This window comes from Mastigoproctus giganteus, chromosome 1, assembly GCF_048544385.1.
Source record: "Mastigoproctus giganteus isolate SK-2022 chromosome 1, ASM4854438v1, whole genome shotgun sequence".
Taxonomy (NCBI): domain Eukaryota; kingdom Metazoa; phylum Arthropoda; class Arachnida; order Uropygi; family Thelyphonidae; genus Mastigoproctus; species Mastigoproctus giganteus.
Genome location: NC_143575.1, coordinates 70,558,698 through 70,576,622, shown reverse-complemented (window position 1 = coordinate 70,576,622; position 17,925 = coordinate 70,558,698). Strand labels below are relative to the sequence as shown.

Genomic DNA, 17,925 nt, shown 5'->3' with positions numbered 1-17,925 from the left:
GTTTGCAAGAGCAGTTCGCTCTAAGTTACAAAGTTTCAAATATAGCTTTATAATATAGCTAAAGCTATATTATAAAGCTGTATTTCTCTGGGCATATACCTTTAGTTATGTGCCCAGAGAAATTATAATATGTTTGCAGGATTATCTTGTCTTCTTTCATGTGTTTTTGTAGCCAGGAGGATTTAAATTGCATTGATAATGCAATGGTCTTAAATTTTCATTGCAGAACAAACTTGCCTTTGCAAACCAGTTGTCCCGATATTGCAATACTTTTATACATATATGGCGTCACCCAAAGGTTAATGGGACATCTGTTTAAAAGGTGAGACTGCTATGACAGTCTGTTTCTCATTCCTCATCATACAGCAGGTGGTCTTTAGTGACAACACTCAGACAAAACAGAGACTTTGTTATATTACAATTTTGAAAACTCTGATTTCGTATGCCGCATGGCAGCTCACATTGAACAACTTTACTACTGTTTTCTTTGCGTGTTGTCACCAGAGACCGCCTGCTAGCTAATGAGAGAGCAATTATTCCTGGAACAGGCTGTCATAGCAGTATCATCTTTTTGAACAAATGTCCTCTGGAGAGGCCATCTGTTTCAAATTGGTGCAGCACCTCGTTGCATAAAACTGAAATCTTGCTGGAAGTAAAAACAGATTAAAGGAAACGATACACCTGCAAACATCTTAGAGATTTTTAAGATTGTGGCCGAATTTCATGATTTTTCTGTTGTACCTTTCTTTTAAATAGACTTTCAATAAAAGTGTTGATATATCGATTGAATAACAACAAATTTGATTGTGATTACCAAAGCCATGTTTGGAGGGTTTTTTTTTTTTTTTGAATAAAATAAAATAATAAATAAATAAAATATTCGTCATCGTGGTGTCATAGGTGAAATTTGGCTCAAGTCGTATGACCTTTTGTGAGACTAAAACAAAAAAAGTAAAATCCAAGTTTCTTACCACGCTGAAGGAAGTGTTTTTTTTTTTTTTTGAGGACTATGTTAAAAATCATTTGAATGAATGCGACTTTCTATGCATAAAAATCGCGGATCTTCCAGTCTCAAAATATGAACTTTTTGAACGAGGATCGTTCAATTTATAAACGTTACATGGGTAGAGCTCAAAGTAAGAGTTGTGTTAGTGGGCAAATAGTCAAAATGATGAAATTGTTCGAGACTCGGAGAGAGAGTCACCACTTGTAACTGTATGTGTAATTTTCAGCATTAACTGCAGCCTGCTTTCCCAATTTTCAATCAAAATTCGAACTTAATCTTGAGTACGAATAATCTCTAAATCCTAATTTGATGATTTTTTTTTTTTTTTAATTTCCGAACACATTTCTTTAAGAAAATGATATGGAAAGTTAATCCTAGTGAAGAAGAAGAAAGAGTTATATTATATAAATATTTTGAAAAGTGTGCATGCAGAAAATAAAAGCATATTAAGCTACATCTTCTCCACACCCCTGAATGACATTTTTCTCACCGAAGGAAATTTCTTCATAGCTTTCCATCCAAATCCAAAGGTTTTCAGTTCTCCAGGATCTACACCAGTAGGTCGATTAGATGCCATCGTGATGTCCTGCACCAAGAGACAAAGAGGCAATAATCATATGTCGATTCGTCATTTCATATTCTTAAATAATTTGAATATAATACGTAAATTATAATAGCAATTTAAACCGATGTTGTGCTGGACCTTATAGTTCCAAAAACGTTAAGTAAAATTTTTATTATCAATAAATTTGATTTATGTATACATACATACATACATACATACATATTAATTTTTTTTAAAGATATCTGGGTTTCACAAGTTTGAAAACCACTGAACTATAATAAACTTCAAGGTAAATTAAAAGCATTTATTTGAAATGAACTGCAGAAGATCAACCGCCCTGTGATTGCAAAATAAAAGAAAATAAAAGCGGAGAGAGAGAGAGAGAGAAGAGAGATATATATTTTTCAACCAGAGACAATAATATTTAAATTCTCTTCACGTTGTTATTATCGTGTATACGCAGCATACGTTGTCACCAAAAGTCTGGTAAAGCTGAAAATTAAGATTCCGACACTTCAGCTGAACGACTTTTCTAAATACTTAGCAGAGGAAACAAACAGATGCTCTCAAGATATCGGTGTCTGCAAGTTTTAGGATAATTTGGGAGCTTGCGGCAAACATGATCCAACTGTCTGGTTTCAGATAATGTGCGAGTCAGAGGAGAGAGAGAGAGACCTAGACATCGATTTTTCCAGCTCTTCACCGTGCAGCTCCGCGTGGGTGTTGGAGTCACTGTGCAAACTGGCACGTGTACATCGACCCATTCGACAACTTCATCCCCTTTCCGTCTGTTCCCCTCCGATTACATCACACACACACTTCCCAAGGATGGTCGAACGAACAACACGCTACTTAAAGGGTTTGTAGAGCTACTGCACTTGCAGGAACGAAGTTCACGAAATTAATTAAGTTTTATCTGAAATAGTATAGGGACTTCTTTCCTTGAAGTTATTCGCTATTTATAAAAATATTCACTTTATTATATAGTATAACGTTAAAAATTTGAAATTATAAGCCCTTTTTCTTTAGCGATACTTGGAGTCACATTTAACTGATAATCTCAAGAGGAATTACTGGCGAAATTCACAATGGTTTCTCATCGATATCATATTCTTAAAGGTGTAGATAATTTTCTGTGAGAATATTTTAGAAATATACTAGCGAACATTAGATATTCATAAAAAAATGGTTTCTTTCGTGTGTATGCACTTTAGAAGGTAAAATGGGGAGGTCGCTTGTTATTAATCATATTCGCAGACTATCCATGCAACCTATTTTGAAGACAGGTATAGGTTGGGCACAGCATACTCACGGAAAGTAATTAAACTAGAAAAGTGAGATTACGTAGATTTAAATTTTCATTAAATTGAAATCCACACAACCTCATTTTTCCTAAAACACATTCCATCTTTATTTGCAAGACTAACTTCTTCGACAAATTACCTAATTGATTTTTCGCTTTAATACCATGTACAGAAAATGGTTTAAGGTTGGAATATGCATGTTTCTTTCTGGAACTGAGCTTAAACTTTTGTAGAATGAGTTGTGGCACATAAGGACTATAACGACTGAAGTGAACGTACAAGGGTTCTAGCTTTTAGAACTTCATTGAATGCTCCCCTCCCCCTGTCTCCACTTTCTATTCTGGTAGTTTCCAGTTTACGTATTACGTGCCCACGTTTGTTGGATTTTCACTGCCAAAATATACGGGATAAGAGGTTGTTCACATCATGGTAGATGCTGCTTCTGTCTGTTATTTTCATAACCTATTTCTATTGCACTTTTCCGATTCCCAAAGGCCACCGTGACTTTAGTCAGTAAACCTCTTCCTATATGTTGTGGTGCTGCCCCTAGCGCAATACGTCTTCTGTTTAATTTTATCCTTGAGAATAAATTGATATTACAAAACCGGGGGAGAGGGGAAGAGAATAAATAAAAACAAATAATAATACTTAAACTGGTGTCCCCCCCCAGAATAGCCACATGATAAAATTCAACCCTCCATTTTTATTTCTTTGACAGTTTTTCCAAATTCATTAAATTTATTCTTAAATAAATTAAATTACTTAAGCTATAAAACAGGGGTGACGAAATTCACAATGCGACCTTGAATGGCACGTGTCCAACTTATAAATACGTAGTTTATATTATAAAAAGTACTTTATTTGAAGGCAAATTTTGTTTTTGTGATTGATTATCCACATCTGATGTGAATACTGTTAAGTATAATTATGTGCAGAAGTATACGGAAACGTTCTCATTATAAATTTTCAAGTATTATCTTCTTTTTTTTTTTATAATAGCTTTTTGGTTTGTTTGTATTTTATTGGCGCATCAGCAACTGAGGCTATAATGCGCCAAGAACAGTTTATAATAGCAAGAAAGCTTACTTACTAATGTTAGTCGTTTTTTTTTTTTCTATGGCACGTGAAAATTATGTTCTTATATTTTTGTTTCAGCTTATTTTTGGCGCACGGGGCAAAAAATGTTCATCAACGCTGGTATAAAACGTAAGATCAAAACGTTCCAGAACAGAATTTGTTAAAACAAGTTTTTGTTAAAAATTTATGAACATCGAATAGGAGAAATATTTTATTTTGTAACCTAGAATACAATTATAAGTTTTAGGTCTAAGAAGAAAATATCTAACACTCGTAAGTGAATTTACAATTGTTTATCATCGAGACTTTTACTTCCTTTAGTAAGGTTTGATGCTTTTGGAAGGTTAAATTAAAAATGAAGTCGAAAAAAGAAGAGAAGTCAAGGGGCACTTAGAGCTCCTAGAGAAAGTGTACACCTTCGCTGAAGGCTTGTCACTACTAAAGATTAAAAGTGAAGGAATCAAGAGTCCAAACAATGCACTCTTGTGGATCATGCTCAGTTGGTCCAAACATCAGAGGAGTAAAAATTAGGTTGTATTTAAAGAGGTTGTATTTAAAGAAAAGTTTATCTCCATGGTATTTCTACAGTTAAAGCGAATAGTGAGAGGAAGTTAGAAAGGCCCTGAATAAACTGACTCAAGAGACAGGAAAACAATTCGTAGAACGGTTTACCACGGTCGCGCAGCTGCTCCTTTGACGCAGTTGTCTCCCAGAAGCACGTCATTGCCTGTCTCGGTGCAGAGAACGGGAGCACTGGATATTACAGCAGCGGTAGAACGTGGCACGGACCGCCGAATCACGCTACCATACGGGCTCAGCTGGCGTGGCATATATAGTAATAGCAATATAGTGAGGAAGCCACGGGCTTTTAGTGTACTGGCTGGGAAAAAAAAATAATAAAACACAAATTACAGTATTTTCTTTCCCCCAACTACCTGTGAAGGCAACCTGTTCCAGCAATCAATGACTCGCTAGCAAAAGAAAACTTCATACAATCTAGTCTAAACTTCTTCCCCCGTAATTTGAATTTGTCGCCCCCCAGAGTTCTGGAATTCTCTATAACAGTGAAAATTCCGCCTTCATTCGTTTTACTAATCCCTCTCAAGAGCCTTATAAACCTCAATCAGGTCATCTCTGAGGTACCTGGTTGCCAATCTCTGTAGCCCCACATATACGGAGTCTTTCCTCATATGGTTGCCCTTTTGCTTATCTTACCATGCGAGTTGCCCGTCTTTGGACACTTTCAAGAAGCTCAATGTCTTTTTTCAGATGCGGTCTCCATACTTAAACACAGTATTCCAAATGCGGTTTTAAAATTGCCTTATACAGTATGATTATGACCTCCATAGTCCAAAGAACAGTTTCATCCAGATTGTATTGCATCAGGTTGGTTGTTGTAGGGTTTTTTAGTCCATATTATGGCGTATATATTTTGTCTGTAAATTGCGTGTTCTGTGTTCGATTTGCTATTTGCTGGACGAATTTCTGGTAGAAAAAAAACCATGCTACCCTTGCCTGAGATCGACTAACTCAGCTACGTTGTGAAAAGGCCCATAAAAATTCCTTGCGTCATTGACGGGATTCGAACTCGGATCTTTTTTTTTTTTTTTTTTTTTTTGTACCCGGTATGGGGAGGACCACGATTATACCAACTGGCTACCCACAAGGGCTGTATTGCATCAACAAAGCTGTTTGGTGGTGGTAGTATGATGGCATGAGCCTGTTTTACGTTAGCCTTTTCTGTTAGCAAAATCATAAACCATAAACAATGTCAGCAGATGCGTTTTACGAGTAAGTTAGTGCTGGAATAAGTGTTGTAGAAATAACTTCAAAACCAATTTATAGAAACGCTTTTGAATTTCTTTCAAAAACTAAATTCTTCTAAAATACTAGATTATTATAAAAAATAGATTTAATGCAAGTTAATTTTAATACATGTTTGATATAACGTAGTAAAAGGTCTCGGAATGAAAAGTAACTAGGACCTAGAATGCTAAAAGACAACCATGTTTGGAACAAGCAAGGAAACCTTATTAGCAGTGGTAAATGATACAAGAAAGCAATCTTACACAGAATCAGCCAAAAAAACAACGGTTCCCACATCATCTGTCTTTCCCCCCCCTCTAAGAATTGGTGTAATTTTTCCTTACTTTATTTTCCTTATTAATTATTCAAACTATCCAGTTCCTCAACATCAGATGGAAATTTGTCCCAAATACCCCGCTGGCTGAACTAATAATTTCGCGCATATCCTTCAACCATCCTTTTCAATTTGAATTCATGACTCCTGTATTGTTTCAGAAAAAGGAAGGATGCTATCAACATTTAGCTTAATTCATTCGAAGCTTTCAACACCTCAATCAGATCTCGAAGGTGGCGTGCCTGGTTTCCCGCCGCTGCAGTTAGCAGAATTGATGTCTTTCTTGGTAAGAGTACCTTTTATTCCCTTCACTAATTGCGTTCCTCTTCACCTGCACCTGTTCAAACCAATCCACATCCTTCCTAAAATGAGGCTTCCAGCCCTGTATGCTATATTCGAAATATGGCCTGACCATAATTACCTCCTTATCTTTGCAAAATTACTGTACATCTTACTTCTTAGCCCATCTGCCTAATCTCCTTACATCTTTTTGCAGTAGTATTCCCTGATTACTATCATTAATCACTCTGCAAACTTAGAACAAATCTAATATGTCTTCATCAATATCATTAATAGATGTTGAAAATAATAATGGCCTATCGCTGAACCTTGAGGACTCCACTAATAACATTAGTCCAAGCAGAACGGGCCCATTGATAACCACTGTCTTTTCCAACTCAACCATCTGTTTACTGTTGTACAAATTCGAGATAACTTCCCCATAATGCCACACTGGTCCAATTTGTACAGCATTCTTTTATGTGGTATTATAAGCTTTATTATTAGCTTTCCGGAAATATAAGTATGTGATGTCAAAAGTATTTTTTTGCATTCAGTTCCTTTGATATTGCGTAATAGGATACAATCAGATTGGTCCAACAAGATCACGCCTTAACAAATCCATGCTTGTGACTACAGTATACGTGCATTTCTGTCTGGATGTTTTTGCATTACTTCATTGACTTCATTTTTCCCTGGAAGAACAGAAGTCAAGCTAATGGGTCTGTAATTACTCACTTCACTCTTTGACCTCCCCTGTAAATAGGAAAGACAATTGCACATTTTCAGTCTGTATGGACCTCTTAAATCCAAGGATGCTCTCACAGTTTTGGACAAAGGCTTACTTCTCTTAATATAATTGGATAGATTCCATCAGCTCCTGGTGCCTTATTTACTTTTACCTTCAGCAATTTCTCTTCCACTTTCTTCTCAGTTATCATAAAATCATTTATCTCCCAGTTATAACTTGGTGTACTTCTAAGTATTCTCTTCCCTAAAAAAACTTCTTTGCAGTTGACTATAGATGAAAAATATTTATTTAGCTTGTCGGTAACCTGAACAGGTTCGTCAATAGTTAATGCCGTTCATATTTAGTGGGCAAATATATTTCATCCCCATTCCTTTTAACGTTAACATAAGCAAAAAAATATTTTCTCCTTTGCATTTTTAGCCAAAGACTTCTGTAATCTGTCTTAGCTTGCCTAACATTAGTGACCTGATTGCAGGTTAGTTTTTACTTAATGTAGGATTCCATGGCTCCTGCTAATTTATAATCATCCCATACATTTTTATTCTGCGCTACTTGTCTCCTCAGTTCATTTGACGCCCCTTTAGGTCTTAACCTGGAACAATATCTCTCAATTGGTATAAAAAAAGACTAATAGCCTCTACGAGTACTTCCACTTATACTTCCCATTTAGTATTCATTTGGTCACATCACCATTTGGTCCCACTGAGAGGAATTTAAAAATTGTCTACAACCACTGCATTAACCTTACAAAGCAAAATCCCTTCCCTTTATTCTCGATAGTAGTTATAATCTTTAAGAAATTCCCACACCAGTAAATTATAATCAATTCCACCTAGTGATTCCTTTATCTGGAGATTCTTAATGCATAAAGAGTCACTGCTGATATTCGGATCAAGATTATTGCTTTCTCTCATTGCCCCTGTAACATAACATGCTGGCATAAAAAACAGTAATCAACCCACAAAATGCTGTTACTGTGCGAGTGGTCACTCACAAGTTCCAGTCGATATCCGGAAAGTTAAAAATCCACCATTCTGATTTGCTGGCCCATTCTATTTGTCTGTGTAGTTGTTCGTTATACTCATTAGGCCTAAAACTTAGGCACATGGGCTTTGTTTTTCCAGTTTTTTTTTTTTTTTTAAGGAGCATTAGCAACTAAGGCCATATTGCTCCGGGATATGCGGTGGTCATTCCCTGACCTTTCCGCATCCTCCGTATTTGGTGGTGACGGGCTCGAACCCCGGTTTAATCAAGAAGCGTGTGCTACGCACTGCTGCTCCTTCCCACCTGGCTACGGAGGCGCCTGTTTTTCCAGTGCTTATTTCACACCAAACCGACTCAACATTGCATTAGCCACCCAAGCGTACAATCCATAACTGCTTTAGATTCTGTGTGCTTCCTAAGAGCATATCCTCTTCTTTGCCTTTTTGTACGCACTGTACTCCGCATGTTCAAATTTTACATACCTTATGCTTGAGTGATACCATGTCTCCGATATCCGATTTTGATGACAACCAGTACTCTAAATTCATCAAATTTGCTTGCTACATTCCTAACATTAATGTACACATGTTTCCCCCAATTAGAGGATGCACCTCTTTTTGCTTTTACTAACCCTAACACAACCGGTTTATTTTGTTGTCCCATGAAGATCCTCAGCAGGCCTCGTAATCGCTGACATCTCGCTTTTCAGGATGTATGTCCCAGTGAAACAGTGCAAGAATCACTTTCAACTCTGCTTGTAATTGCTGTTAATCTATGAGTTTATTTATCTCCACAGGCTATATACCACACGTAACGCTACCTCGATAGCATCAGCAAATATTCTTGCATCCCTTCTATTTAAGTGTATCCCACCCCTGTCTCTTCCGTTAATAAGTACAAGGTGTGTTTGTTTTAATTGCGGTCTCCAGGGTTTCCTCTATATACTGCGTTAATAAGTACAGTCCATACCGTGAAAAATTTTATCCTATGAACTCTGCATAATCTCTCCAGGGCCGAATTAATTGACAAGGCTCTAACATGTACTCGCAATCGTGTCGGGGCAAAATTGTAGACACGTTCAAATTTAATCCTAACTCGCGACTTTTCTCGACATTGCCCTGTTCTTGTTAAATAACTCCTTAATACACTTACTCTTAATATCATCAGTACCAATGTGTACAACATTATCACCTTTTGTGCCCTTAAAAGATGATAGCTGCTCTACAACGTCATCAACTCTAGCCACTGGCAAATGTACTCTGGTCCTATTCCATCTATCCTTATTACACAGTACGTTTCCCTGACAGTAGTCACAGAGAACAGCTACCTCATGCGGGACCAGAGATCGTTGCTATTTAGGACGTCGTCGTGTTATCTATTACTCGAGTTTGGGCTCTAGCTTTGAGCTGGGCATCTGAGTGCGTGATGGGTCCCTCAGTTCAGCTCCTTCGAGGGTATCAACCGTCTTCTTCAAGCTCTTATATAATCCCATCAAAAGCTGAATTTCCGTTTTATGCTCTTTACAATTAATGCTCATGCTCTTTACAATTAATGCTCATGCTCTTTACAATTAATACACACAAAGGCATCCCCTTTGGCTGAGCTAAAGGTATTTGCAAAGAGGCAATAAGCAGAGCACATTGTAAAATCTGATTCATAGGAGAACGGCAGTTATCAGTTCTCTCCCGAGCTAAAGCATTCCCGCTGCTTTGAGTGTTTTTGCCTCACTATAGTAAGGCATGATTCTAGTCTAATTTAAGAATGCCCTGTGAAACTAAGATATGAGTATAGTAACGCTGAACTACACTGATTATTTGGCAGCAGTACTTATTACGCTATTTTAAATTACCTTAGGTACTACGTGATACCATTTTGTTATGAAATCGCGTTTATATTCCTATAAACTTATAGTTTTTATGGGCGTATTGAAAAACACTTCTCATATTAATCAACTATGCTCCTACGGAATTACATAGAAGACTACTAAATTGCATTTATATCGTTCTTATATCAATTATTATCTGTTTATTAATCACAATGCTATAATAGATACCACTACGTGTATATCGTTCTTATCGATAACAATGGCGGCTACACCAAATTGACCACTTTATCAGATAAACATAAGTAACAAGCGGAAACCTTAATCTAACTCTGAATATACCGACCCCTCATAGCCTTATCTGCCTCAGTGCTTATTATAAAACAATTCTTTTCTTATTTCCTCCACAATAATACAGATGTTACTTGGAGTTTTTACTGCTTGAACTGTATGCAAACGACTTGCATACAGTTCAATCTTAGCCCTCAAAGATAATTACATTACTTATACTGATGATATGCTTCCCTGAACTCGATACAGGGAAGCATATACAGCATGGGCCATGTACATCTGTACTTTATATGTTTAAGCATTCCTTAAATTCGACTAATTTCCTTTTTGGTTTTATAGGTGATCTCTTGAAGATTTGAATGATGAATAAAAATTGTTGGACGCTACTTTAAATGTGTTAGTATACTTACAACTCAAGTACACCACCATATTTATCCAAAAATTGTTGAACGAAACTTTAAATACGGTAACGTACTTACAACTCAGGGGTGTTTTCATAATGGGAATTTCGATGCAAAGATGTTCCAAGTGGTAACGCCATTCTCCCTTTGGTTTAAAAGTTTCGAGAAACATTTGTTCATCCTTGCTCCAAAAATGTTCAACACTGACATTAGAAAATATATGGACATTAGAAAATTTTCTTTCTTTGGGGATTATTGAAGGATTAGATGTATAAGACACTTCCCAAAATTAGAGATGAACTAAAAAAATGCAGCTGCAGCACGAAGTCCTAATAAGCTGCCCCCATCGCCTCTAAGCAGAAAGTGTTGTTATTGGAACAAGTGTGATGTACATGAACGTCTTCACCTACGGCCAAACAAAATCCAGATTGTTCAGAAACTTGAAAATGCAGATTTTGAGGAGCTTAGCCATTTTTATCGTTTACTCATAAAAAATATGAATAAGATGACAATTTCATTACATGTTTGTTTAAGACAGGGCACCAATTTCGATATTGCTGGAGTGTGTCAACAAGTAGCTTCTGAGCCGAGGAAAATCCTAAAGGAATTTTCATCGGCTCAGAGAGGCAGCGTGGTATGCTATTCCTGCAAGTTGCATAATTGAACCTTATTTCTTTTAAGAGAACAATGTAAAACTGTGACAGTGACCGCTGAACGATACTTGGATTTGTTCCAGAATTTTTTTATTCCGGAATGGAAGGTAAGAACGTAATGCCTAAAAACAAATGGTTTCAACAAGGTCAGTCAACATGCCATACTGCCAAAATTTTATGTAATTTCTAAGACAGCGGTTTGGGGAGAAGATAATCGCTCAGTTCAGCCAATCGTTCAGTTTTACGGTCATTCCGATATTCAGATCTGTCGCTACCAGATTTCTTTCTTTGGAGATTATTGAAGAATTAGATGTACAGGGCACTTCCAAAATTAAAGATGAACTAAAAATCAGAATCACTGGTCATCTTAACTATTCAAAATTAAGGACTCGCATCAAAATTTAAAAAAAGCGAAACACGTATACGTATTGCTCTCTTGATGCCAATACCGGGGTGTCCCGGTACCACTGGAGTCCAGGGCAATGAATATTAATATTAATTTAGTTGAATACATTCAGCAACTGGTAGTAAAACATTATGATGAAAATCGATAAGCATGTTATGTTTCACTATAAACAGGCATGGTTAAAAATGATTTACGCGTTGTACATCGTTTAGCGCAGTATTTAAACTTACTTAATGATTACATTTTAAATAATTATTCATAATAAATAAATAGAACTACACGTTCTATTTATTTATTAATTTACATGATCTGTGCAGGGGGGGGGGGGTAGAAACTCCACAGCAGTCTCGAATGCTAGCGAGAAGAGTGACAATGTAACTGTACTAAAATAAGTTAGTCTAAAACGAGGACGGCAACAAAGTTTGTCCAGTAGGGGAGGGCGACGTGGTTGTGGGGGTCGCCTAAAGTAGAAAGTTGAGAAACTGTGTGCTATAGAACCATGAACTTTTCATTTAAGTTACTGAATAGATTGCAAAACAAAATTTGTATACAATAGCTCCATTTACAGATTTTTTTTTTTACTTTGATAAGAGTGAAATCTAACAGCGGATCACCTTAATATTCTCTATTTTGTACAGACCTTAAATGTTCATAGATTTTTATAAAAATGTAATGTAAATTTTAAATTAAATTAACATGGCAGTTTAATTAATAGCTATTCAGGAAATATCAAAATTTGCCTAATGTATATTTGACAATAAGATTTCTTGTGCTGATTTTATTGTACTCGAGTGTTATATTTTTAATATTCGCTTATATTAAACTAATTTTAGACAAATATCTAAAATTAGCTATTTGTCTTATTATAAATATTTATTTTATGAGAGATTTCGCACCCTTGATATGTGTTATACAAGCTTAAATAAATACACCGTGATTGTACTAATGAATCAGCACATGGCGTCAGTCTTTAATCCACACACCAGAACTTAAATTTTGAATTGCAACACCGCTCCACACTTCTTTACGCAACCCGACCGAAGCTGTTCTTATCTTATTACGAAGTCCTTGGCCATTGCATGTGACGTATACATTTAGTGTTTCGTAAAGCTGCAATTTTAACTTTCGTTTGCATTGCGCTTTTAACGCAACTCATGATCATTAACTTAGGAAGACAATAAAATTCAAGTAACCTTTCCAGGAGAGAAATACGAAGACAAAAAAATATATATTCTGTATATAATACCGACCACATCGACGCGAAGCACTATGCGCAGAGCTAAATATGGTACAGAAGTCAATAAAGTACACCTACATCGTCTGCCTCAACGTACATCAGGCCCTCAGCTACTTTCTGAAACCGCTACCCAGCATTTGTGCGTGCAATACTATCTACACATTTGTGCTGGCTACCTTTCATTAACAGAACAACCTACCTGAAAATGGTGTCTCCTAAATTTGCTACCAAGCAAGTAAAAAAAAGCAAAATTAACTTTTACAAATCGTCTACCAGAACACTGCCTTCCACTAAAGTTGACTAGACGCTAGAGGGCGCCAGCGCAAGGAGATTACGTGTACACCTAGCAAGGCGCATGCTTATCGATGCTGTCTGGTTTTAACGATTGTCTGGCATTTATATGCGAGGTCATGCAACGTTGGTAGCATGAATATGTGAGAGCGTGTGGAGAAAAATACATTATCTTACATTGATATTTACCAATAATATTTACGTTACTTTAAATTAACACGCCCTTTAAATGGGTTTAAAAATTGTTTAATTTAAAATGACCAAATTTTATGGAATTAAAAGCGGGCAAACTGTTTATAATCTAGCACTTTATAAGAACGCGTTTAGGTTCACGAGTTTTTAGACTCGTGACCTAAACTTGTTCTTATACTAATTGTCTTATACTAATTATAATATATAATTAGTATAAGATGTATGACTACATTCAGAGCAAGCAAGCGAGGCTAGACCAAAATAAATAAATAAATAAATAAAATAAAATGCCATTGTATTCTGAATTTAAATGAATAATAATAAAGTAGTAGTAATAATAATAAATACATTTTTCCTATCTTAGTTCTAAAGAAAACTGTTACTCGAAATGACCATTTTCTGAGTTACTGATAACGGAATGATCAAAGTGCGAAAGTAACTTTCAAGAAATGGTAAACTACTTAAATTTTAGTACAGATATTGGGCACTGCCATGTCACATGTGAATGAAATGAAAAAGAGAACCAATCAAAATATGAATTTGTGAATTTAATCAACTGAAAACTGTGTTACTAACAAACTGATTTCTACACCTTTTGGAATAACGTATTTTATCCCTCCCCGAAGAAATTCATATCCTTTACTATTATTTCAAATTATTACAAAAAAAGGTTCTGCTTAATATAATTATATTAAGTAGGGCGTTTCATTGATTGTTGATTTTTTGTACGCGCAATAATAAATTCATATAGCAGACATTCACATTGATTTATCTATTAACAAAACAAAAACTTGAGGAACCCCCAACACCAATATGAATTTGAAGTTGCCCCTCCGGTCAACAAGTAAAGTAATTATCTGTGAATATGGATGAAGATACTGAAAATGCATGGACAAATGAGAATTATGCACGACTAAGTATTAAATGGACATTTTACAAGACATTTCAGAATAAGAAGTGGAGATACGTCTGAAAAATTTCACCTATATTTAAAGAGTGACCAGACGTCCAGGATTATGCTGGACAGTCCCCGATTTCAGTGGTTTGCAAACTGTCCCGGATTGGACATACACCCTCCATACTTAATGGCAAACATAATGCAAATCATTTGTGTTATGTTTGCCCGGAACCAATGGTACAACGGGAAGAGTTTTTTCGGTAGTAAATAAGCTGTGGATGTCAACAAAAACAGCTGATCGCAGAAACGCTGAAAGCAATACTACAAGTTAAGTGCAATTTTGCTAATTCCTGTGAAGAATTTTACGAAGAAATAGCAAATAATGAAGAATTATTAAGAAAAATTTACTCAGCGCAAAAATATATTTAATTATATTATTTAATTTCTCTTGTTTTTATTGTTAAAAGAAGTATGTATTTTTATTATTATTTCACAAAAAAAAATTTGACACCTTTTTTCACAAAACAAAAATTAAAATCGATTAAAAACATTACCCATCCAATAAGTGTTTTTTTTATTATTTTTTTATTTTAATTACAATCTCAGTTCACGTCCTTCACGCAGTTTTCTGTTCGTTACGTAGTGTACCACTAGGGGTACCGTATACTGAATTTCAGCCTTCCTGTGAAAAAAAAAAAAAAAAAAAAAAACACGAATGTATATGAATATTTTTTATATACAGTATAAAATTTTTTTTAAAAAATGTGTATATTGTTTCTGGGGGGTTGAAAATCCCCTCCAGATGTCCCGCATTGGAATACTAAGGATGTGGTCACTTTATCTATATTTAGACTTTTAGTAAAAAAAATAATAATAAATAATAATACGCTAAGTACCACTGAAATTTTAACTGTTGTATGAAAATAGTTGTTAATAATTTCCTTATTATGAGATCGCTTCTTTAGTTTGATATGCTTTCCGTAATGATTAGTAATTAGTAGAATCAACAACTGGTGGTAGATTCTATTAATACGGTCATTGAGATATTCTAAGCATTAATACGAAGGAAGGAATAGTTTTATATTAGGTCGAGGTATTGTTTCTGCAATTTTTTGATGCTTGTGCACTTACAAATTGCAGTAGTGTGTGCTTATATTTGCAACGGCCAGTTAACACAAGTTATAAGCATCATTTATGAATTAGTACTTGTCATATTTGCATTAAGAGGATCATCACGACATGAAGAATTTTGAAATAACGTGCCACAAATGACTTGCTTGTTTCAACAAGTGAATTGTAATGAACCTAATGCATCATCCGTATTACAAGATATCAGTCATTACAAGTTTCTAACATACATGCAGTTCTTACCTATTTAGAATTCATTGCAGGTGCTTTCAAGTATATGTAATCATCGTAGCTTTAATATCTAATGGGGCGAGGGGAAAAGCCCCGATCAGCACAATGAATTAAAGAGCAACGCGTTCTTGTAGTTGCGATGCCGATCATTCTGAATGCTTGATTCATGAAATGATGCGTTTGTATCAATCCAATTATATCATTCATTATGATATAATTGGATTGAACCCAAACTTGCCCTGCTATAATATATTATAGCAGGTAGTAATATGTTAATAACGAGTGATGTGCCGTTTTCTTTTTTCTCTAAGGCAGTGGAGTAGTCCCCCCCCCCCATTGTGAGTTATTCTGAGTTTTTATCCAGAACACCATGTAAATCAGGCCATGAACACACTTCTACAGACATTATATACTGCGTAATATGGCCGCAGACTTTGATGGACTGTGAAACCAATAGCAACCTTTCTTTTTAATTACAGATCACTCGCTTTCGATAGTGAACAAAAATGACTAAGAAACTAAATCAATGGTAGTGCGTCACGTGCGAACTTAAAATTGGAACGGAAATAATGTAATTACAATGAAATTACGAAGTTAAAATATAATTAAAATGGCTTAGTTTCATTATAATATCCATTGTTATGTGCCTATACTAAATTCACATTTGATGTAATTTACGGTTTTTAATTGAAAAAGATGTAACCATAAAGCACGTGTCTTTTTTTAATTTTAATTTTTAATTTTTATTTTAGTAGAATACAAAGTATTCACTGTCAAAGAAATTCAATAAAAAGTGTTCGGCAAGGCCAATTTTATTTAAACAAAAGTTAAAAATCTGTATATAAGCAGAATCAGTACTGCTTTTCTATCTCATCTTCTCACAACACATACGTTTAAACTTTTAAGTACATCCCAAATCTGGAAATATTTCAACAATATTTATATCAGTAAAATGGAAATATAAAAGTATTAAATTGCCATCGCAGTAGATGAAGACTGAAAACAGCACTGATGCACCTAGGGTTTTTCTGTCGGAAGAACTGAACATCACAGCGACTTATTTGATCTTGAGAAAATTACTGCGTTTTTGATATTTCGATTTGAAAAAAACTATTTGGGGAGGCAGAATTTCGGTGGCTATATTGTACTTAATATTGTTGTGAGAAATATGAAAGTAAAAAAAAAAAAAAAAAAAAAGCGTATTTAAATACTAAATGACTGCTAAAACAAACTAACTTACCATTATTAATTAGGGTGTTTAATCTGCTCCACAAAAAAGTTAATGGAGAAAACATATTAACCTAAAAACAAAGAAAATAACATGATGTGCTTGCAGTTAAAACAAACTGAAATGATTTTTTTTCCCAGTTAGCTCTCTTATTATAATTTCCTTTTTGTTATTTTCTCATTATAATTAGCATATTTTTTAACAAACAGAAGATTATTAAACAAAATTCTTGCTGCTTTCTTTTGCTGTTCGATCATGTGTATTTTTTATTATCTTAATTTATTTTTGTGTCACTAGATGGCGATAGGTTACCGATACGTCGATATGTACGACAATAGTTTTCAACCTGTATTCATTGAAACTTGGATTTCCTGAAAGGTACTTATTCTTTTTTATTTATTATTATTATTTTTAATAATTATTATTGATTTTGTTTTATTTGTTGCGCACATATATTGCTGTTTTCTTTTAAGATATTGGCATTCCACAGAAAATTTGGTTTTGTGAAAAGGTTCCTCAGCCGAAAAAAGGTTGAAGTATTGACTTCAAGGGAATTTATTTATAAATAAATACCCTAAATATCGCATAGAAAGCAATATTGCCATCTTTTTTTTTTTTTTTTTTTTTATTAGGGGCCGTTCATACGTTTCACAGTTTTGCTAACTTTACAATCCGGAAATATTTTCAGGGCATTTTAGGACGACTGAACATATTAGCTGGGTGTTAAGGGATTTTGTGATAACCGAGAAGAAATTGCTGAAGTAAATAACGTATCTGGAGCTGACAGTATCTATCCAATCATATTAAAGGTAGCAGCAAAAAGAGGTAAGCAGACATTTAATTATGAGAGCATCCTTGGATAAGGTTGCTATGTTCTCCTTACTGTTTTCAAAGTGAGTAATTACAGGAATGTAAGCTTGACTTCTGTTTGGGTAAATACACAAATCAATAGTTAAGGAAGTAATTAGGATAGGAATGCAGTAATACGGAAATCACAGAACGGGTTTGTTAAGGGAAGGACTTGTCTGACTAATCTTATCA

General features: G+C 35.0%; 1 protein-coding gene across 1 annotated transcript in view; it reads right to left on the bottom strand.

The window, feature by feature from the left end:
• Nucleotides 1-13,228, bottom strand: part of LOC150090879 (cytochrome c oxidase associated subunit FA4L3-like) — a 38,614-nt gene extending 25,386 nt beyond the window's left edge. Inside the window, exons 1-2 of the mRNA XM_090380485.1 lie at nucleotides 13,116-13,228; nucleotides 1,497-1,592 (exon numbers count right to left, since the gene is read on the bottom strand). Of these exons, the coding sequence (XP_090236611.1) occupies nucleotides 1,497-1,583 (87 nt within the window). The 5' untranslated portion in view covers nucleotides 1,584-1,592; nucleotides 13,116-13,228. The remainder of the gene's footprint in view (nucleotides 1-1,496; nucleotides 1,593-13,115) is intronic.
• Between the last annotated feature and the right edge of the window lie 4,697 nt (nucleotides 13,229-17,925).